Source organism: Ambystoma mexicanum, chromosome 1q, assembly GCF_040938575.1.
Source record: "Ambystoma mexicanum isolate Mex_15411 chromosome 1q, UKY_AmexF1_1, whole genome shotgun sequence".
Classification (NCBI taxonomy): Eukaryota; Metazoa; Chordata; class Amphibia; order Caudata; family Ambystomatidae; genus Ambystoma; species Ambystoma mexicanum.
Window position 1 is genome coordinate 981,342,909 of NC_090922.1, and position 15,639 is coordinate 981,358,547.

Here is a 15,639-nt window from a genome sequence, read left to right on the forward strand (position 1 = left end):
CCTCTTTCTTTGAACATCCTTCCATTCCAAGAGACACACACATCTCCTTGCCCCACACAAAAAAAGTAGCAACTTGCAGTTGGTAGAAAAGGCTGCAACTCCTTTATTTGGCAAGAGTCCACTTACAGGTGATCTGCCTCTTAACGATCTGGCGTCCTAGCTGTGGCCCACTGGAAGTAATTGTTATTTCCTCTCTCTTACCATGAGCTCATAGTCAGATGAAAAATCCAGAAATGCAACATACAAAGACATGTTCTTTGCTGCTGCATCCTTTAATTTTCTTCTGTTTTCTTTACTTCTTTGCTCTTGTTTTATACAGTGATATTTGTAATTTAATACGTACTGCTATTTTAATTCTAATTTTGTGAAAAGTCGAGTTCTTTGACTAAAACACAATAATAAATAAATAAAGCAAAGTCCCCAATATGTCCCCTGTCCCCCCCAGATTTTATGTGTCTCCTACGCCCCTGATCTGGTGGTTGACACAATGGTTGAGACAGCCCTGCCCGAAACCGGTATGAATGCAGCTTGGAGTGTTGAATGGCTCAGTACTTGTCCCAATACCCATAACTTGTTGTGAGTATCTGGAGAGAAGTGAATGGCCTGAAAGCCTTGTGTGCCTGATTTGCTGCCTGCCTGCATGAATGCCCGTAGTCATGATTGGGTGCTTGAGTGTGACCCAGCGGAATGAATGGGAGATCAACAGTATATATGGGGACCTCTCACTGCTAGGAATCGTGTTCAGAAGCTGAAGTCCACTAAGACGAGTAACTGGAGTAACTGAAGCTTGATCCTGAAGCCCTGCTAAATGAGAAGAATTGCTGTTGCTCTCCTTCACAATCTGAAAGCTGCTGTGCTTCAAGAACTGACCCAGAGAGGACCTGGTAAGGCACCCTCTTCCCGAGCTATGAGGGGCCATCGTGCACAGCTGATCTTTGCCTAAAGCTCCCTGGTAGACAGACCTTCGACAGGCTGCTGACCTGATATGGGGACTGCTGCGGAACTCCAAGGAGAAGCGCCTGGACTGTTTTCCGCCACTGTCGATGACCGCCATCGCCGACTGGAGCCGCCATGCTCCTGTTGTCTAAGAACTTCATTGATCCCAGGACGCTCTTGTCCGCATCGTCGCCGCTGAATCCTGCTGGAGAAAGCCTGACTGTCGACGCGCCGAGGAGCATCCACCGGTGGGTTTCCCGCCACCCAAAGACCACAGAGAAGCCGACAACTCTACGCCCTTGCTGGGCCACAGGACTTCAACTCTTTGCGGTCCAGAACTATCGACACTGAGGTGTCCCACATGCCTCTTCCTGGCAGGACATTTACGCTTCCCCGTCAACGAGTACCGCTAGGAACGATGCGGCCGCTTCACCATCGTAGCTCGACCTGTTCTCCATCGGACGTTCGATGACCCGTGACTCCTGCCTAAAAGGGAGGACACTCAAGAAGGGTTGTCAATTTCCCCGACGAGGAACGCTACAATGCCAAGTTACTTTGGGGTTGCAGAACTATTGGGAAGTCTAGTGTGAACAATATATGGACTGGGCTTGTATCTTTATTCTACAGGTTGCCCAGGTGGGGGATCTCCACACAGAACTGTGTCTAGGTAGCAGGATCAGTATTCTGCCTATTGTTCAACTATCTTGCTTTCCTTCCTCTCTCTACTGCTGGTTTCCTCTTTATTTTGATCTGTGTGTCATTCTGACCGTATGCACTTTAATAAGATCTGATAACATTAGTGGTACCACTTTAGAATTGTACATATTTACCATTGTTGATTTTCGGAGTACAAAGTGATTTAGCGTGATCGTGTATATGACCTTGAATATTAATTATATAAAGACTGTGTTTTAACCGATACAGTGTGTGGACATTCCTTCATGGGTGCTTGGGGACTACACTGTACTTAAGAACCAGCTCGCATCACCTCCTGAGAAGCTAGGCCTTGATTGCTCGACTACGTTACCGTAATAGAGAATCTTGGCAGGGGTCTCTGTGCCTACCCTCTACCATATAGAGAGCGGAAGTGCAGACCCCCCCTCCGGTGTTTACAGGCTGTATTAGAGGCCAATGCAAATAAACATTCAGTGATAAACTAAAGACCAGTGCAGTATCTCCAGTCCATTCATAGACATCATTTTCCTTTACATAAACGGCCAAAGAGAAGGTTGGAACAATGAGCCAGCGTTTAGGTGCTTGGAACCCTGAACATACCAAGATTAAAAGGGGCCCTGCTTAGCCTTTTTATATATGCAGGAAATGAAGAGTGTCACTCTGCTCCTGCAGTGGCTGAAATTTGCAGCAGAAAGACCTCTGACTCCCTTCCTTTAAGGAAATGTGTCTCTTTGAAGGCACTCTAGTACTCCACATTTATATATCTTGCAGGTCAGGCAGACCCTACTTGTTCGGAAGACACAATGCTTACATTTCTGCCATTCTTTACTTTCTCTCAGAGATTAATTATTTCATAAATATGTCATTCTTGTGCACACCCATTAATGTACCAGTAATTCCGTTTACCTGCGCGTTTCCCGACTGCCTAAATTCAGGTTTGCCAGTGTGGGTTACATGACTTACCTACAGACAAAAGCTGGAGGTAAATCAGGCCCCCACCAGAAAAAAAAAACAGCCAGTAATAACCTCAATCCCCTCCATGGAGTCCTATGGACTGTATGGAATGGGGAATGACTGCAGTTGTGGGAACCTGTAATATACCGGAAATTCCAGTATACCAGGCGCTGGCAATGGCAGGTCCGTTTACTGGTATCCTGTCGTTAATTCCAGTGGGATACTGGCGAAACTTGTAATGACAGCCAACGTGTTATCATTTTTCAGTCTGATTTTCCTCATGCTTAACAAATATCGTCTATGTTGAGTTTTTGGTATGTTATTCTACATTTGAATCCTTGGAAAGCACCGTTTGGACCCATTCTATCAATATTTTCTTTGCTGGAGATCCTCCCAGAACACTCCCTTGCAGAGGGTTTGGGGAGGGTTGGCTACACAGTGTAATATAAAGGCTACTTTGAAATAAAATCCCAGTGCCACCTTTGGTTCCCAGCCCACCCATCTTTATGTTCCCTTCCTAACTCCATTCCAGAAAGAGCTTCAAGATTTCGCTCCACTGAAATATATGTCTTTCTCAAAATGAAATACAGATGGATACACTAGCAGAGATGAACAATGCCTCAAGAGGAAGATGGAGGACATTTTCCATCACATAGTGTGGCCTTGCCCATTGATGCAGAAGGCAGCAAGTCACTACACAATTTAAAATGCAATACATATTCAACTGAACATAGACAATACATGACACAAAGAGTAATTTACAATTAAAAAATGTCACTGATGCGAAGGCATTTAAACATAGTGAATAGATCAATTTAAACACTTGATGAGCTTTCTAAAGAGAACAATTCTGAAAAATAACTTAGAGGGCTTCTAAACCAGTCCAAGCCAGAAAAGAAGGGAGCAAGCCCATTGAATGGGGTAATGCATTGCACGTTTGTGGAGAAGTAGCAGAGAATGCTGATGCTGAATAATCATGGCATATCAGCACTTCTCATCTCTCTGGACCCACCAGATATATGCTATTTTTCTGCCAACTAGGTGCATTGACAAAGAACCTCTAGCTTTTACCTAATGCATTATTTTAAGATAGGCCCAAAACAAGCCAATAATAGAAATAACTCAATAATTAGAGTAACTCCAAATGCATGAGAAAACCCAGCTGTATTAAAAAATAAATGCCCAATGTTAACAGGAACAATAGCCTTTTATATTCAAAACTTGTCATAAATTATGTCACAATTTGCTATTATTTTAAAACCTCTGTGCTAGTCCTAGATTGGACAGTAGAATATAGGATATAATTGGATATAATTGGTTCTTCCATAACTGGTGGCTCCTCCTAAATTCAACCTCCTGCAATGACATGTTCCTACTTAGCATTTAACTGGCTGTCAATATACTACATTGCTTGATAGGAAAAGCATAAGGTGATTGGGCAGGTCTTAGCTCATCGGCCTTGGCCACCTTCGAGCAGTGCCAAGTTTTGTTGTGAAGAAGGAGGGAGTACCGCTATAATCTAGTTAAAGAAGATACTTTCGACTCGTTTCCATGCTCAGGTGTTTAATGTTAGTCTTGTTTGTGGCCTTGGCATGCTGCCTCTGTGTGTGGATGTGCTAAGGAAATGTCAGGCATGCTATCTAATTGACTGGCATATATGTTATTTGGCATTATTTCAGTCACGTGATAGGGGACGACTATTCAAAGCTCAATTTTACCTATTTATTGGATTTTCTACTATTCTATTGTGTGTGTGTGGTTTCTTTTGGAAGGTGATTGGATGCTGTGTATTTATTCATTATGTGAGCAATTGACATGTTAGCTACATGCACCTGGCATTCAAGGATATGTGTGTTTCCCACTGCTACCAATTGAAACTAATTGACATTAATAATTGGGCTGTGAGCCCTGGGAAATGCAATCTGGTGAGGTTCCATCTTGCTATGTCGAACTCCCTTCAGCACACTGAACTTGGTTGCTGGGGGCTACTGCCTGAGCTCTGTGAGGCCTGAAAATTTTGTGTTAAGCAATTTTGTCTCAGCACGCAGTACTGCAGAATTGAGGCCTTGTTGGGTTTAGTCTTAAATGGCAGTACTGCGGTTGACTTTCCGCCATGCTGTGCCTTTTGTGTCTTACATGTCAATGTTCTTTGTATCTTGATATATATGTTTTTTGTGTCTACATGCTAATACTCTTCATGTCTTCATGCAAGTGTTCTTCATGTCTGCATGCAAATAATGTTCATGTCTGCATGCTCTACACGTCTATGTGTTTCTGCATGTCTCTTATGTGTACTTAATGTGTGAGCTGCCATTTAATTGTTCCCTACATGTGAGTATTATAAGTGCACTACCTGCCACCCTGCTCGTGTCACACTATCTATTCTTTGCTCAACAGCAACTACATGTCTCTTAACATTTCTCTTTTCTTAACATTCTACCGCACTTTTCTTAGCTTATATATCTGTTTGTGATCGAGATGGGGAACAACAGGTTGGGTTGTTGGGTGAGTGGCCAATACTGGTGCAACTCTCATCTCCATTACCACAAGCAGATCTTGAACAGTGAACAAGAGTTAAATGGAAGCCAGTGCAAATACATTCAACCATCAGTAATTTGTACCACCATCCAGGTACAAAAAATAAGACAAGTGGGAAATTACAAGATTGTCTTCAAGGGGCAAGAGTGGTAGCAAAAGACCAGTGAAGACACAATTTCCTCCATCAAGCTGAGATAAAAACTAAAGCCTGAACAACAGTATGGAAACCTGAAGGAGGAATAAAGGGCTTGATTTTATGAAGATAAGTTGACTGGAAAAAATGATTAAGAAAAACAAGAAATCTGAGATTTAATGTTCATATCTGAATCAGGAGTCAATCCAAGAGGACAATATGGAGGAGAAAATGCCAAGAGAAGAGAGTGAGGTAAGCCACACTTGAATGTTTGAGGTAAAGAAACAGAAGAGGTCAATACAAATTCAGTTTTAGAGGGATTGTGTTTAAGTGAAAAAATATGTTCAGCCCTTCATGATGCCACAGCATCAACAGGAGACATCACCTTAAAATAGACTTGTGTGTCCCCCTCATACTTATGCCTTGACGGTCCACACCCAGACTCCAGGTCGTCCAATAGTTCAGCATTGAAGTTGAATAAAATAATAACATGGGATACAGAATCACGTAATGAGGTACCCCACAATACATAGACACATTCTGCAGACTGTATGATAACCAAGTAATCCAACCCATGCATAGGGATATACTGTCAATCCACACCTCATTGCTGATAGTATCAGATGTTGCTTGGAGAACCAGCAGGAGAAGCATGCAGGCCCTCCTAGAATCTTGTAATTCTAGGTCATGGACCACTACTTGAAGGGTCGCGGTCTGGATTGCACACCAAGGATGGAACCATGAAAGATAGAAAAAGGGAGTGTTGGGATAACCTCTGTGGGTGTTGAACTGCCACACATTTTTCAGGATGTTTGACTTAAAACAACAATGCGTTGAAAGGGTAATAATTAGCATTACCCATTGGATTGAGACTCAAATTGTTTTTAATGGCATGCCTTGACCATGTTTATGGAGTCCAGAAATACTCCTTGCATAAAGGTGGTCTTAATTAATGGATGTTAGAAGGAGAACATTGTATTTGGAACATGCTTAATCAAAACTGCCAGAATAAGATCAGGAGAATATTGTCTCGCACAGGTACAAAACATGGGAAATCAGTAGACTTAAAATGTGAAGTTTTGGTCAGTATAACCTGTTTAATGGTTTTCATTTTTCAACCAAAAAACAATTAGAAGAATTGTCTTGATCTAATTTAATATCAAAATCCCTACAGTATGAAGAATTTGATCAGTATTTGACCACCTTCAATAGAGCACCTGACCTGAATCTGTTTGGTATTTGGACCAGACAGTGATGGCTCTCAGTACAACAATCTGCTGGTAAATGCTAAAGGGACACAGCAGTGGAATCATCAGAAGTTTCATATGTGGAGAGTTTAAATGGACAGAGTAAAACTGATGGACATAACAAAGGGTGCCCAGATATGTTTTATAAAATCTGCAGCAGATGGGAAGGACTGTCAAATAAAGCATTGATACCACCACCATGATTGGCTGCAGGGTGTGGAAGAGACAGTGGGGTGAGGGAGCTGAGGTGGTTGAATTACACTAGTTTTCGAAAACCCAGGAGAACAGGACATCATTCTACTCAATGCTAGTTTGTGTCTATGGAAATTGAGTTGGGAGATGGTTTTGGGCAAGGTGGGTCAATGGGAGTCAGGAGGTTTTAGGGTTGGCCATACTGTCTATTGCTTTCGTTGTATTTTCGGAAAATAAAAATATCTTTAAAACTATAACTGTAGGAGAAATTAAACAAGCAACTAAGAGAGGGACACATAGACACACCCAGTCACTGCGTAGCCACCAATAGTCGTGCACGGAAACCCACACCTCAACTGGAGTACGCTAATTAAACTTGCCTTAATTCAATAACATTGGTTGTCAAAGGATCCAGTGATCAAACAGCTGTTTTTAAATCCTGAAAGCCATCAGTACCTGTATTGCTTCCTGGGAAACTAATGGGTCTATTTTTGGGTAGTAATAAGGAATAAACCTATGCCTGGTCTCTCTCTTTTAATTTTACAGATCTGTCATCGATTGCATGGTGAGAATATTTGGCAGGCCAATTGCATTTATGCTCTTTTAATGACCTATCTTTCCACACTTGTTTTCACAGTATTTTCTTGCTTTTAACTTTTAGCAGCGAGTTGTTAATCTCAAATACCTCCCCTTACACCCACCACTGCAGCCACATTTTTTGTCAATTGGTTATTTAATGTGTTTGTTTGTCTTTTTTCCTTTTTAAATATTTATGTTTAATTACCCTGCGTGCACACGTCATTGAATGAAATGAAATGAGCTGCATTGTGTTGAAAGGGATTACATTCAGTAAAATAAAAAAAAATTGATTTGCCAGTTCTAAAGTGAAAAATAGTGTATGTACATTTGAATATATTTCAGTCAATTGGAATACACACAGACCCATTCAAACTTTGGTCAGTACAGCATTTGCAATAAACCTCAGTAGCTGTGCTTGAAGATCAATAAAGTATTATATTTTATGGCTTTTGAATATATATATCCGTAATTTGTAATTGTTTATTTGTATAGCGCGTATTCACAAGTGAAGTGCTTCAAAGCGCTTCAAGGCAAGAAGGGAACAAGGGATAAAAGTCGTCAAATCGTAGACCTTGAAGATTAGGAATGGACTAATAATGATAACTAGCATACTAGGCAAATGGTTATATCTACTAGTAAGTGCTTGACAAAGGGTAAGGGGAGAACATAAGAAAAGGGAGGAGAGGGAGGGAACAACAGATCATGAACAACGTGAACTACATGAACTATAGTGCTGGTCTGGCAAACAATTTGGATTGCTTGGAAGTTGGTCATCCAGTGCGCCTATGCATGAGTATTTCGAGCATGACCAAGACTTGGGGGTGGTCCGCAAGGGAGGATTGGACAGACAGACTTGCTGGGCCTAGAACATTTAAGGTTGAGTAAGTGCGCAGAAACAGGAAGTATGAGAGAGTGGGAGAAGTGCTTTTTTTACAGCATATGATGTAATGATTGCCACAATGGCAAACATACCCTGTTGCAAACATGCATTGAAAGGATGTTTTTGTCCCAGTACCAGTACTATGCAAAGTTGAACTTGAAGCAAATTCTAAATAGGAACGTTTAGCATTCAAGAGGGCCTCACTGATGTCAGCCAAGCAAATTGTGGTCTGTTTTTGAGGATCATTCAGATTGCTTTCCTATATGTGTGTACATATATCAGAAGTAAGGGATGTAATACTATTCCCTGAGTATGTAACACAGAAATGAGTAGAAGTGCACCCTTGCCCAACTTTTATTTACATTAAACTATACTAAAATTCACTTTAAGGGTAATGCCTCTGAACACGATTGGAAATTCCATTCCACTATTCAGATGACATGTCCTTTTGGACATCAGGTAACACCATCAGGATTTCAGAGAAGAAAAAAGTTATTAGGAAGTGAATGTATAAAATAGCAATGTATGCTAATTCATTTTGTGGAAACCAAACCACACTAAGTCTGAGCATTTGGTCTACAAATGTATTCGAGATCTAAATTAATACTCATATATGTTAAACATGTTCTCCTATCATGTTACTTAAATGCACATCAGAAATGATCATCCTGTGTAATACATGGTTGAACATTAAATCTCAATATAGGATCATTCTTAGGTTTTTGCTCACAGTTGTTGCTCAGAAACAGCTATGCATGCACAATCTATTGTCGCAAGAGTGGATTCTTGGGTTCCCACAGGTATAAGACTACAGACATCAAAAACCTAGTAGCTGATTCTCTGTGTTTAAAAAAATGCAACCACATTAATATATGCATTCCAACCATGTCTGCCGGTTTAGGAAAACAAAACAACAATCTGATATTCAATTAAAATGAATACTAACTTCTTTATTCATTTTAGGGACTTGAATTCTAAGCAATAAAGGTGCCCAACCCATAGGCATGAATTAAGGTGCATCACCGGTGCTTATTTGATGTAAACATATTTGCACACTTTATGGTTATGTGTATTCTGTGAAGTATATTTTTTGGTTTTAATTGTACTAGGATGGAGATAGTAAGAAAATTGTCATGGCCTCTTCGTACTTACTGATGCTAGTCCAGGTGATGCAGTGAAATGCCTTATCTGAAATGTGTAATCCAAAGTACTAAGCAGTAATCAAATGGACTCAAACGGATCCAAAGTAATCCAAAAGTAGTATAATGGATCTGAAGTTGTGAATAAGGAATGTGAAGTACACTGACATTTTATTTATTTGTTTTTTATAGTGTGGTTAATACCGTGCCAGAGTTCGGTTCATAGGCACAAATCAGGGATTCGAACCTCTGTTGCTCTGCATGGTCTTGCTTCCAAAAGCAGTGCGCTGCCCCTGTGCCATCCTCCGTTCACATGTGCACAGGTTACTTGTTTGTTAAATAAAACCCACTCAGGTTGCAAATGGATCCAGAAAACATGCATTATACGATGGTTTCTATTGGTTCAAGTTGCTAACGTGTAGGTTATTGTGCTTTACATGAACTAGTTATGAACATTTGAGAGGTGCTTTGTATCTCTCCATGCGACCCGTACCTCTTTCTATCTCCTTTTCTTTTCATCTGCAGACAACACCCTTCAGAGCCACAGGTGCCCCCCCCTCACCCTATGAGGGGGGAACATAAAGGTAGTTAAGACAATGCCTCTGAGATCTGAAACACCAAGACGCACCTACGCAAGTTAGTTGGCAGATCACTGCAAACTATGTTTTCCTGTGGCTTTCTGTGTTAGAATATATTATTTCATATTGAGGTCCAGGTGAATAGAATGCATATTATTTTCTCGACTCTTGCATGCCTGCACTTTGCAAATGTAGATGCTGGCAAGGTCCTTCATCCTTCTGAAGCTGATAAATTGAGTACCAGTAAGTTGTCTAATAATAACATCACTTGGTTACTGCAATACACAATGTAAAACCGCTGTATTACATTGTGTATTGCATAGAAATCTTTATTGAAAAACACTTATGTTAGAACTGATTTATGAAAAGAGAAGACTTAAAAGCAGATTTCCAATGTGAAGGCTATAGTAAAGCAACACAATAAAAGGAAGCACAGTACACGTTCCAAAGTGAAGGCCATTCGTGGAGTAACCATTTACACCAGGGTTCCATGAATCACTGCACATTATTAGGGCATTTCAGGGTGCATACATAGGGGATTTATGACAAATGTGGTATTCATGTCGGCACAACATGCACTAAATACTGCCTGATTCTATGTGATATGACAATTAAAAGATAAAATCCAGCAGAATTTATAAGCATACACATGTTTCCTAGGAAGTGAAGGTTTCCCTTGAACTTCATCTAAACAAATGTGTAGGGTGAGACCAAAGAGAATCTTAAAATACCAACGTCTCGCCTCCATCACATTGTAATTCAGAAATAGCTAAATAATGACCCATCTTTATATTCTTCAAAACTGAGAATCATTTCATCCTCAAAGGGACTTGGGAAATGGATACAAATGGTCCAACTGTACTACCACCAATGTCTCATCAAATCCATAATCATATGCAATCCTCCTACTAAAGGACTTAATGTCAAAAAGGTCTACTGTTACAGCTCCCATCTTTTTGAATTATACCTAAAGGATACTACATATATGTTCCTTATGTTTGTAAAATATTTTAAAAGAAAGTTCGAATTTTACACATTCTCAAATGTACACCTGTTAGGGAGAATTCTCAAGAATGGTTAATTTCCTTTACCTATGAGTCCCTCAGCAGGATTGCTGGATTGCTAGGATTTATTTCTTTCACCTGGTAAGAGTGTGAGCCCTTTTTCCCACTCTTAAATGTGTTTTGCTCTGTGTGTTTAACATTTTTGTGTTCATAGACTGTGCAGCTTCACCTACTCCACAAGCATCATCTTGTTACTGTGTGTTACACAACACCTTCAGTGCAGTGACACAGGGTTGTCTTTTAGACTTTCCAACTCAGACTCAATTTTCTGGGACTGACTACTGTCTCCCAGAACATGTAAAGTTGCCATTGACTTTATTAGTCTTTTTTTTAAATCCACAGACCCAGTACAAACCATCTTACATGGAGTACTGGAAAGGGTTAATATTATTCCTTTTTATCTGTTTCTCTTGGAGCATTGTTCTACTCTCTTTTCATCAAGACTTGGCTGGGGGCAGTGGTAACTACCTTATTTTTCCTACCGCAGTTATCTTAAATAACCTTGGTATTGTTTAAGGCTATCTTGGAGTCTCAAACCTAAACCTGCTAGACCATATAAGTTTTTATACGGTTCCAGCTGGGTTTATTCACCATTTCTTTTAGAAAATGTCTTTCTCGTGTTTTTCTCTGCGTGCCAAATCAGGTTTGGTTCCTTTGTTCACCGTCTCTTCGCGGGCATCTACACAGAAGCCTTCCTTAGGGGCCTGAAAGTCTGGGTAGGCAGGATGTGAGGAAGGGGTTTTATGACCCCTGCCATGGGTTCCCTTGGTTACCCAAGTCAGACTCCAGTTTGATTGGCTAGGTGACTATCCGGCCAGGACAGCCACCCTGTGTGTGATTGACAGCCAGGCTGTGTGAATGGGGGGAAACTGCATAAAAAGCAGGTCTCTGGGACTGGAAAGGCAGAGGTTCTTCTGGGAATGAAAGAACCGACGAGGAGCCGACAGAAGAGGACCCCTACAATGACTGAACTGCCCTGTGAAGCCCTGCTGTAGGTCTGAATCTTCAGACTCCAACGATAGAGAGGATCCTCCAGAAATCTTCTTCCTCTGAACTGGTGGAACCAACCAGTTTGCCCAAACTACAAGCAAGTACTCCCTCCTCTGGTCGGATTTGCTGTACAGAGCTACAGTGGGTCGGATAGCCAGGAAGGTCGGACCCTGTTTGGGTTTTAAGGAGTGCACCTTTTATTCGTTACTTTGCTCTGCTGCTGGTTTCTTCCCTGGGTAGTGCAGGACCCTCCAGTCTTCCAACTTCATGTCAGTCCAACAGTCACTTCAGGAACCGTAAGCCTGCGGGAATTACCAGGAACATCTGCCTCAGCTACAGCTTCTTCTCCATTTAAAGGTACTGTGCAAATCTGGTTGTGCGTTTGGTTCAGCCGCGGTGAAGGTGTGTGAAACCTTTCGCCAATTCGAGGGCTTGTCCTTCTCTTCTCTTTAAACTAACTCTTCTGCCAACCAACTTCATCCGGAATTCTTGGCAAAGACTTAACCGCGAACAACCCTGAACTGTGTGATCTTGAGCAAAATACTTTTGTCCTATTGACTTTGGCCCTAAGCCTATTTGATTTGATTCCATCACTGTAGTTCTTCTTTCTAGATTGCCCTGCTTACTTACCTGTTGGTGCTGCTCAATTGTAGCCTAACTTTGCTTTTCCCTCCCTTTTTGAATTGCTGGAGTGCCATTTTTCTCACACTTCATTTTGAGTTTAAACTTGTCCAGAATCTATTAGGAGTGGTGTGGTCTATTGGTAACGGGATTTTTCAACTGCTTTACTTTAGTGAAATGTTATACAACTGATGTGTAAATAAATGTATATTTTTTTACTCATAAACCTTGAATCAGTGTTTGTTTGAATCATAGGAATTGCTGCACTTTGTGTAACTATTGATACTGCTCACTTGCTCTTGAGATAACTCTGACTGCTCAGCCACCGCTACCACTTTTACTGTGTAATACAGGCCTGTAGCAAAGGTGAATTTGTACTGTCACTTGTAGTCTTAATTGTGTGTGGTGTTCCCAAAGGGTACTGCATATAATTCTGTCAAACAACAACCAAATGGTTTATTCTTCTATTGATACAAAGAAGCCTTCATCTTTGTTCACAATTGTTGCACGGTTATTTTATGTTCTCTTTGCTTGTCTTTGCAGCTCCTCTGTTCAGTCATTGCCGGATTGTTGCATTATTTCTTCTTAGCAGCATTCGCCTGGATGTGCATTGAAGGAATACATCTTTACCTTATAGTGGTTGGAGTTATCTATAACAAAGGATTTCTGCACAAGAACTTTTATATATTTGGCTATTGCAGTCCTGCTGTGGTTGTTGGAATATCTGCAATCTTGGGATACAGATACTATGGCACCGATAACATGTAAGTTATAGCTGCAAGATATGGATGTTCATCCTTTTCATTTCTGCTAATTGTACATTTTGCCAAAATGTAATCTCCAAATGCTAAACACAACTTGTTGGTCAACCCTCATTTTGCTATATTGGTAATTATATTGTTAGTCACCCTTTAATGCACTACTTTTCATTTTGATCTTTTAGAAGGATAGCTGAGGGGCAACACCCTGGTCTTGTAAACACAACTACCCTGAGCAGCATGGGTTCGGCACCCAGTCCCGGTACTGCAATAAGAGACTGGAGTTTGGCATTTTGTGAAATATAAGAAACCAATTTAATTACTCTCAGTTGTTGGACCTCGTAGTCCCTATGAAATTGGGGAATATAGAAAACATTGTAAGGCAAAGTACAAGTGAAGGAAACTACTGTTGAATGAGGATTGGTGTGGGCTCCAGAATAGACAGAGGGCCTCATTACGAGTTGGGCGGTAGCCATGGTGCTATTAGCGCCATGGCTGCCTCCCATAAAGGGTCCGTGTCCGGTCTGGTGGAATGGGGATTTACCGGGACATTCTGAACTGGGCGGACCCGGTAAGTCCCCATTCCAAATGACATTCCCCATTCCCATTTGAGCCCCCCATAGGGCTCAATGGGAAGGGGGAAGGCGGTACTAACAGGCCCGCTAATTGCGGGCCCATTATTAGCTCCAAGGTCCCTTAACGGGTCCCGTAAAGAACGTGTGGTCAGGCCACACGTCCTTTACCGTTCCCGCTAAGGGACCTCGGAATTGGGCGGTAAGGGATTACCGGCACCGGTCTCCTTAACGGTGCCCCGTATCCCTTACCGCCCAACTCTGAATGAGACGCAGAGTCCCTATGTGACGTTTCCGGTTTAATATGGGCTACGTGTACATGTGGGCAGTTGGATCCACGTTCATATTACAATTGGATCGTTTCCTGGTCATGCACTTGTAAACATTTCTTTCCTAGACACTATTGTGGTTAGGCAACCAGCATGAGGAGAAATACTGTACTGATCTTCTTGAGTACAACCATTTAAAAGGCAAATATTAACAAGAATACACGTTCAAAGCAAATTCACAAGGAAATGCGACAAAGGAATACATTTCTGACAGTTTAAACAAGCTGTCACCAATTTTCTTAAGCAATCACGCGAGGTAACTCCATTGGCCCAAATGCATTACTTGTATACAGAAACACAATTGTCATTTTTGTTTTCACTTTAGGGATGGAGTCCACACCGAATTGTACACATGTAGATACCTATGACGAAACATTCAGCCATTGCTTGGTGAGCCATCTGTGAACCAATGGACTGTTAGTTGGTTTCTTCAGAAAGCTGTTTTTTGTTTAGTGATCCAGCAGTGTGATCATGAATGCCAAATAACAATCCAATGGCCTCTGCTAACGTTGTCTGATGAAATGTGGTGGATCACTTTCATTAATCTACACTGTGTTATTTATGGAAAGATGTATCCAGAACTGTATGTTGGTTTGAGCATTCAAATCACTGCGTCACTGTCTCCTTTACCTAAGGGGTTCCTTTTTCCGATTAATAGCGTAGTTAATGCAGAGACAAATGTATATATGGATAGATGGGCCGACCTCTGTGATCACGACATAGGCAGAATCTGTAAAGCATCTTATTGCGTCCAAACATCCTGACATAGGTGAAGCCGCAACTTCATCATATTGGGCCTCATTACGAGGTATGCCGGTAGCCATGCCGCTATTGGTGGCATGGCGCCGGCAAAACCGCATCCGTGTCCTCGGAATGAGGACTTACCGGACCATTCCGAGTTCGGATGGCCCGGTAATTCCTCACTCGAGGACACGGACATGGTTCATCCCCATTCCCATTTCAGCCCCCATAGGGCTGAATGGGAATGGGAGAGGGAGTAAACAACGGGCCATTACGAGATGGCCCGTTGTTTGCTCCCTCTTCCCCTCGCGGGACTCAGTATGTACGCCTGGTTTTCCCAGGCGTGCTTAACGTGTCCCGCGAGGGGACCTCGTAATGTGGCGGAACGGGTTGAATGGCGCCGCAGCCTTTTACGGCGCAGTTTAACCCGTTCCGCCAGGGTCGTAATGAGGCCCATAGATTAAGAGGTTCATGAACTTGCTGCAGAAATCTTTATGAAATAACAAGATTTCCGAACACTGCTCAGTCCATCCTTCTAATGTATAGGATAACAATAGGTGTCTGCCCTGTAAACACAATGCTCAGATCTCAAAGGGCATGGATTACAAATATTTTTTCAATTGAAAAACGCTTTTGTAAATCATCCCCAAAGAAAGTTCATTCACTATTAATAAAGTGCATCTGGTCTTTTTGTTTTGTTTAGATTGAATCTA

The 15,639-nt window shown here is 41.6% G+C and overlaps 1 protein-coding gene across 1 annotated transcript in view; it reads left to right on the plus strand.

Moving 5' to 3' along the window:
- ADGRL4 (adhesion G protein-coupled receptor L4) overlaps positions 1 to 15,639 on the plus strand; it is a 605,086-nt gene that overhangs the window by 476,260 nt on the left and 113,187 nt on the right. The window contains exon 12 of the mRNA XM_069641635.1: positions 13,070 to 13,290. Within this exon, the coding sequence (XP_069497736.1) occupies positions 13,070 to 13,290 (221 nt within the window). The remainder of the gene's footprint in view (positions 1 to 13,069; positions 13,291 to 15,639) is intronic.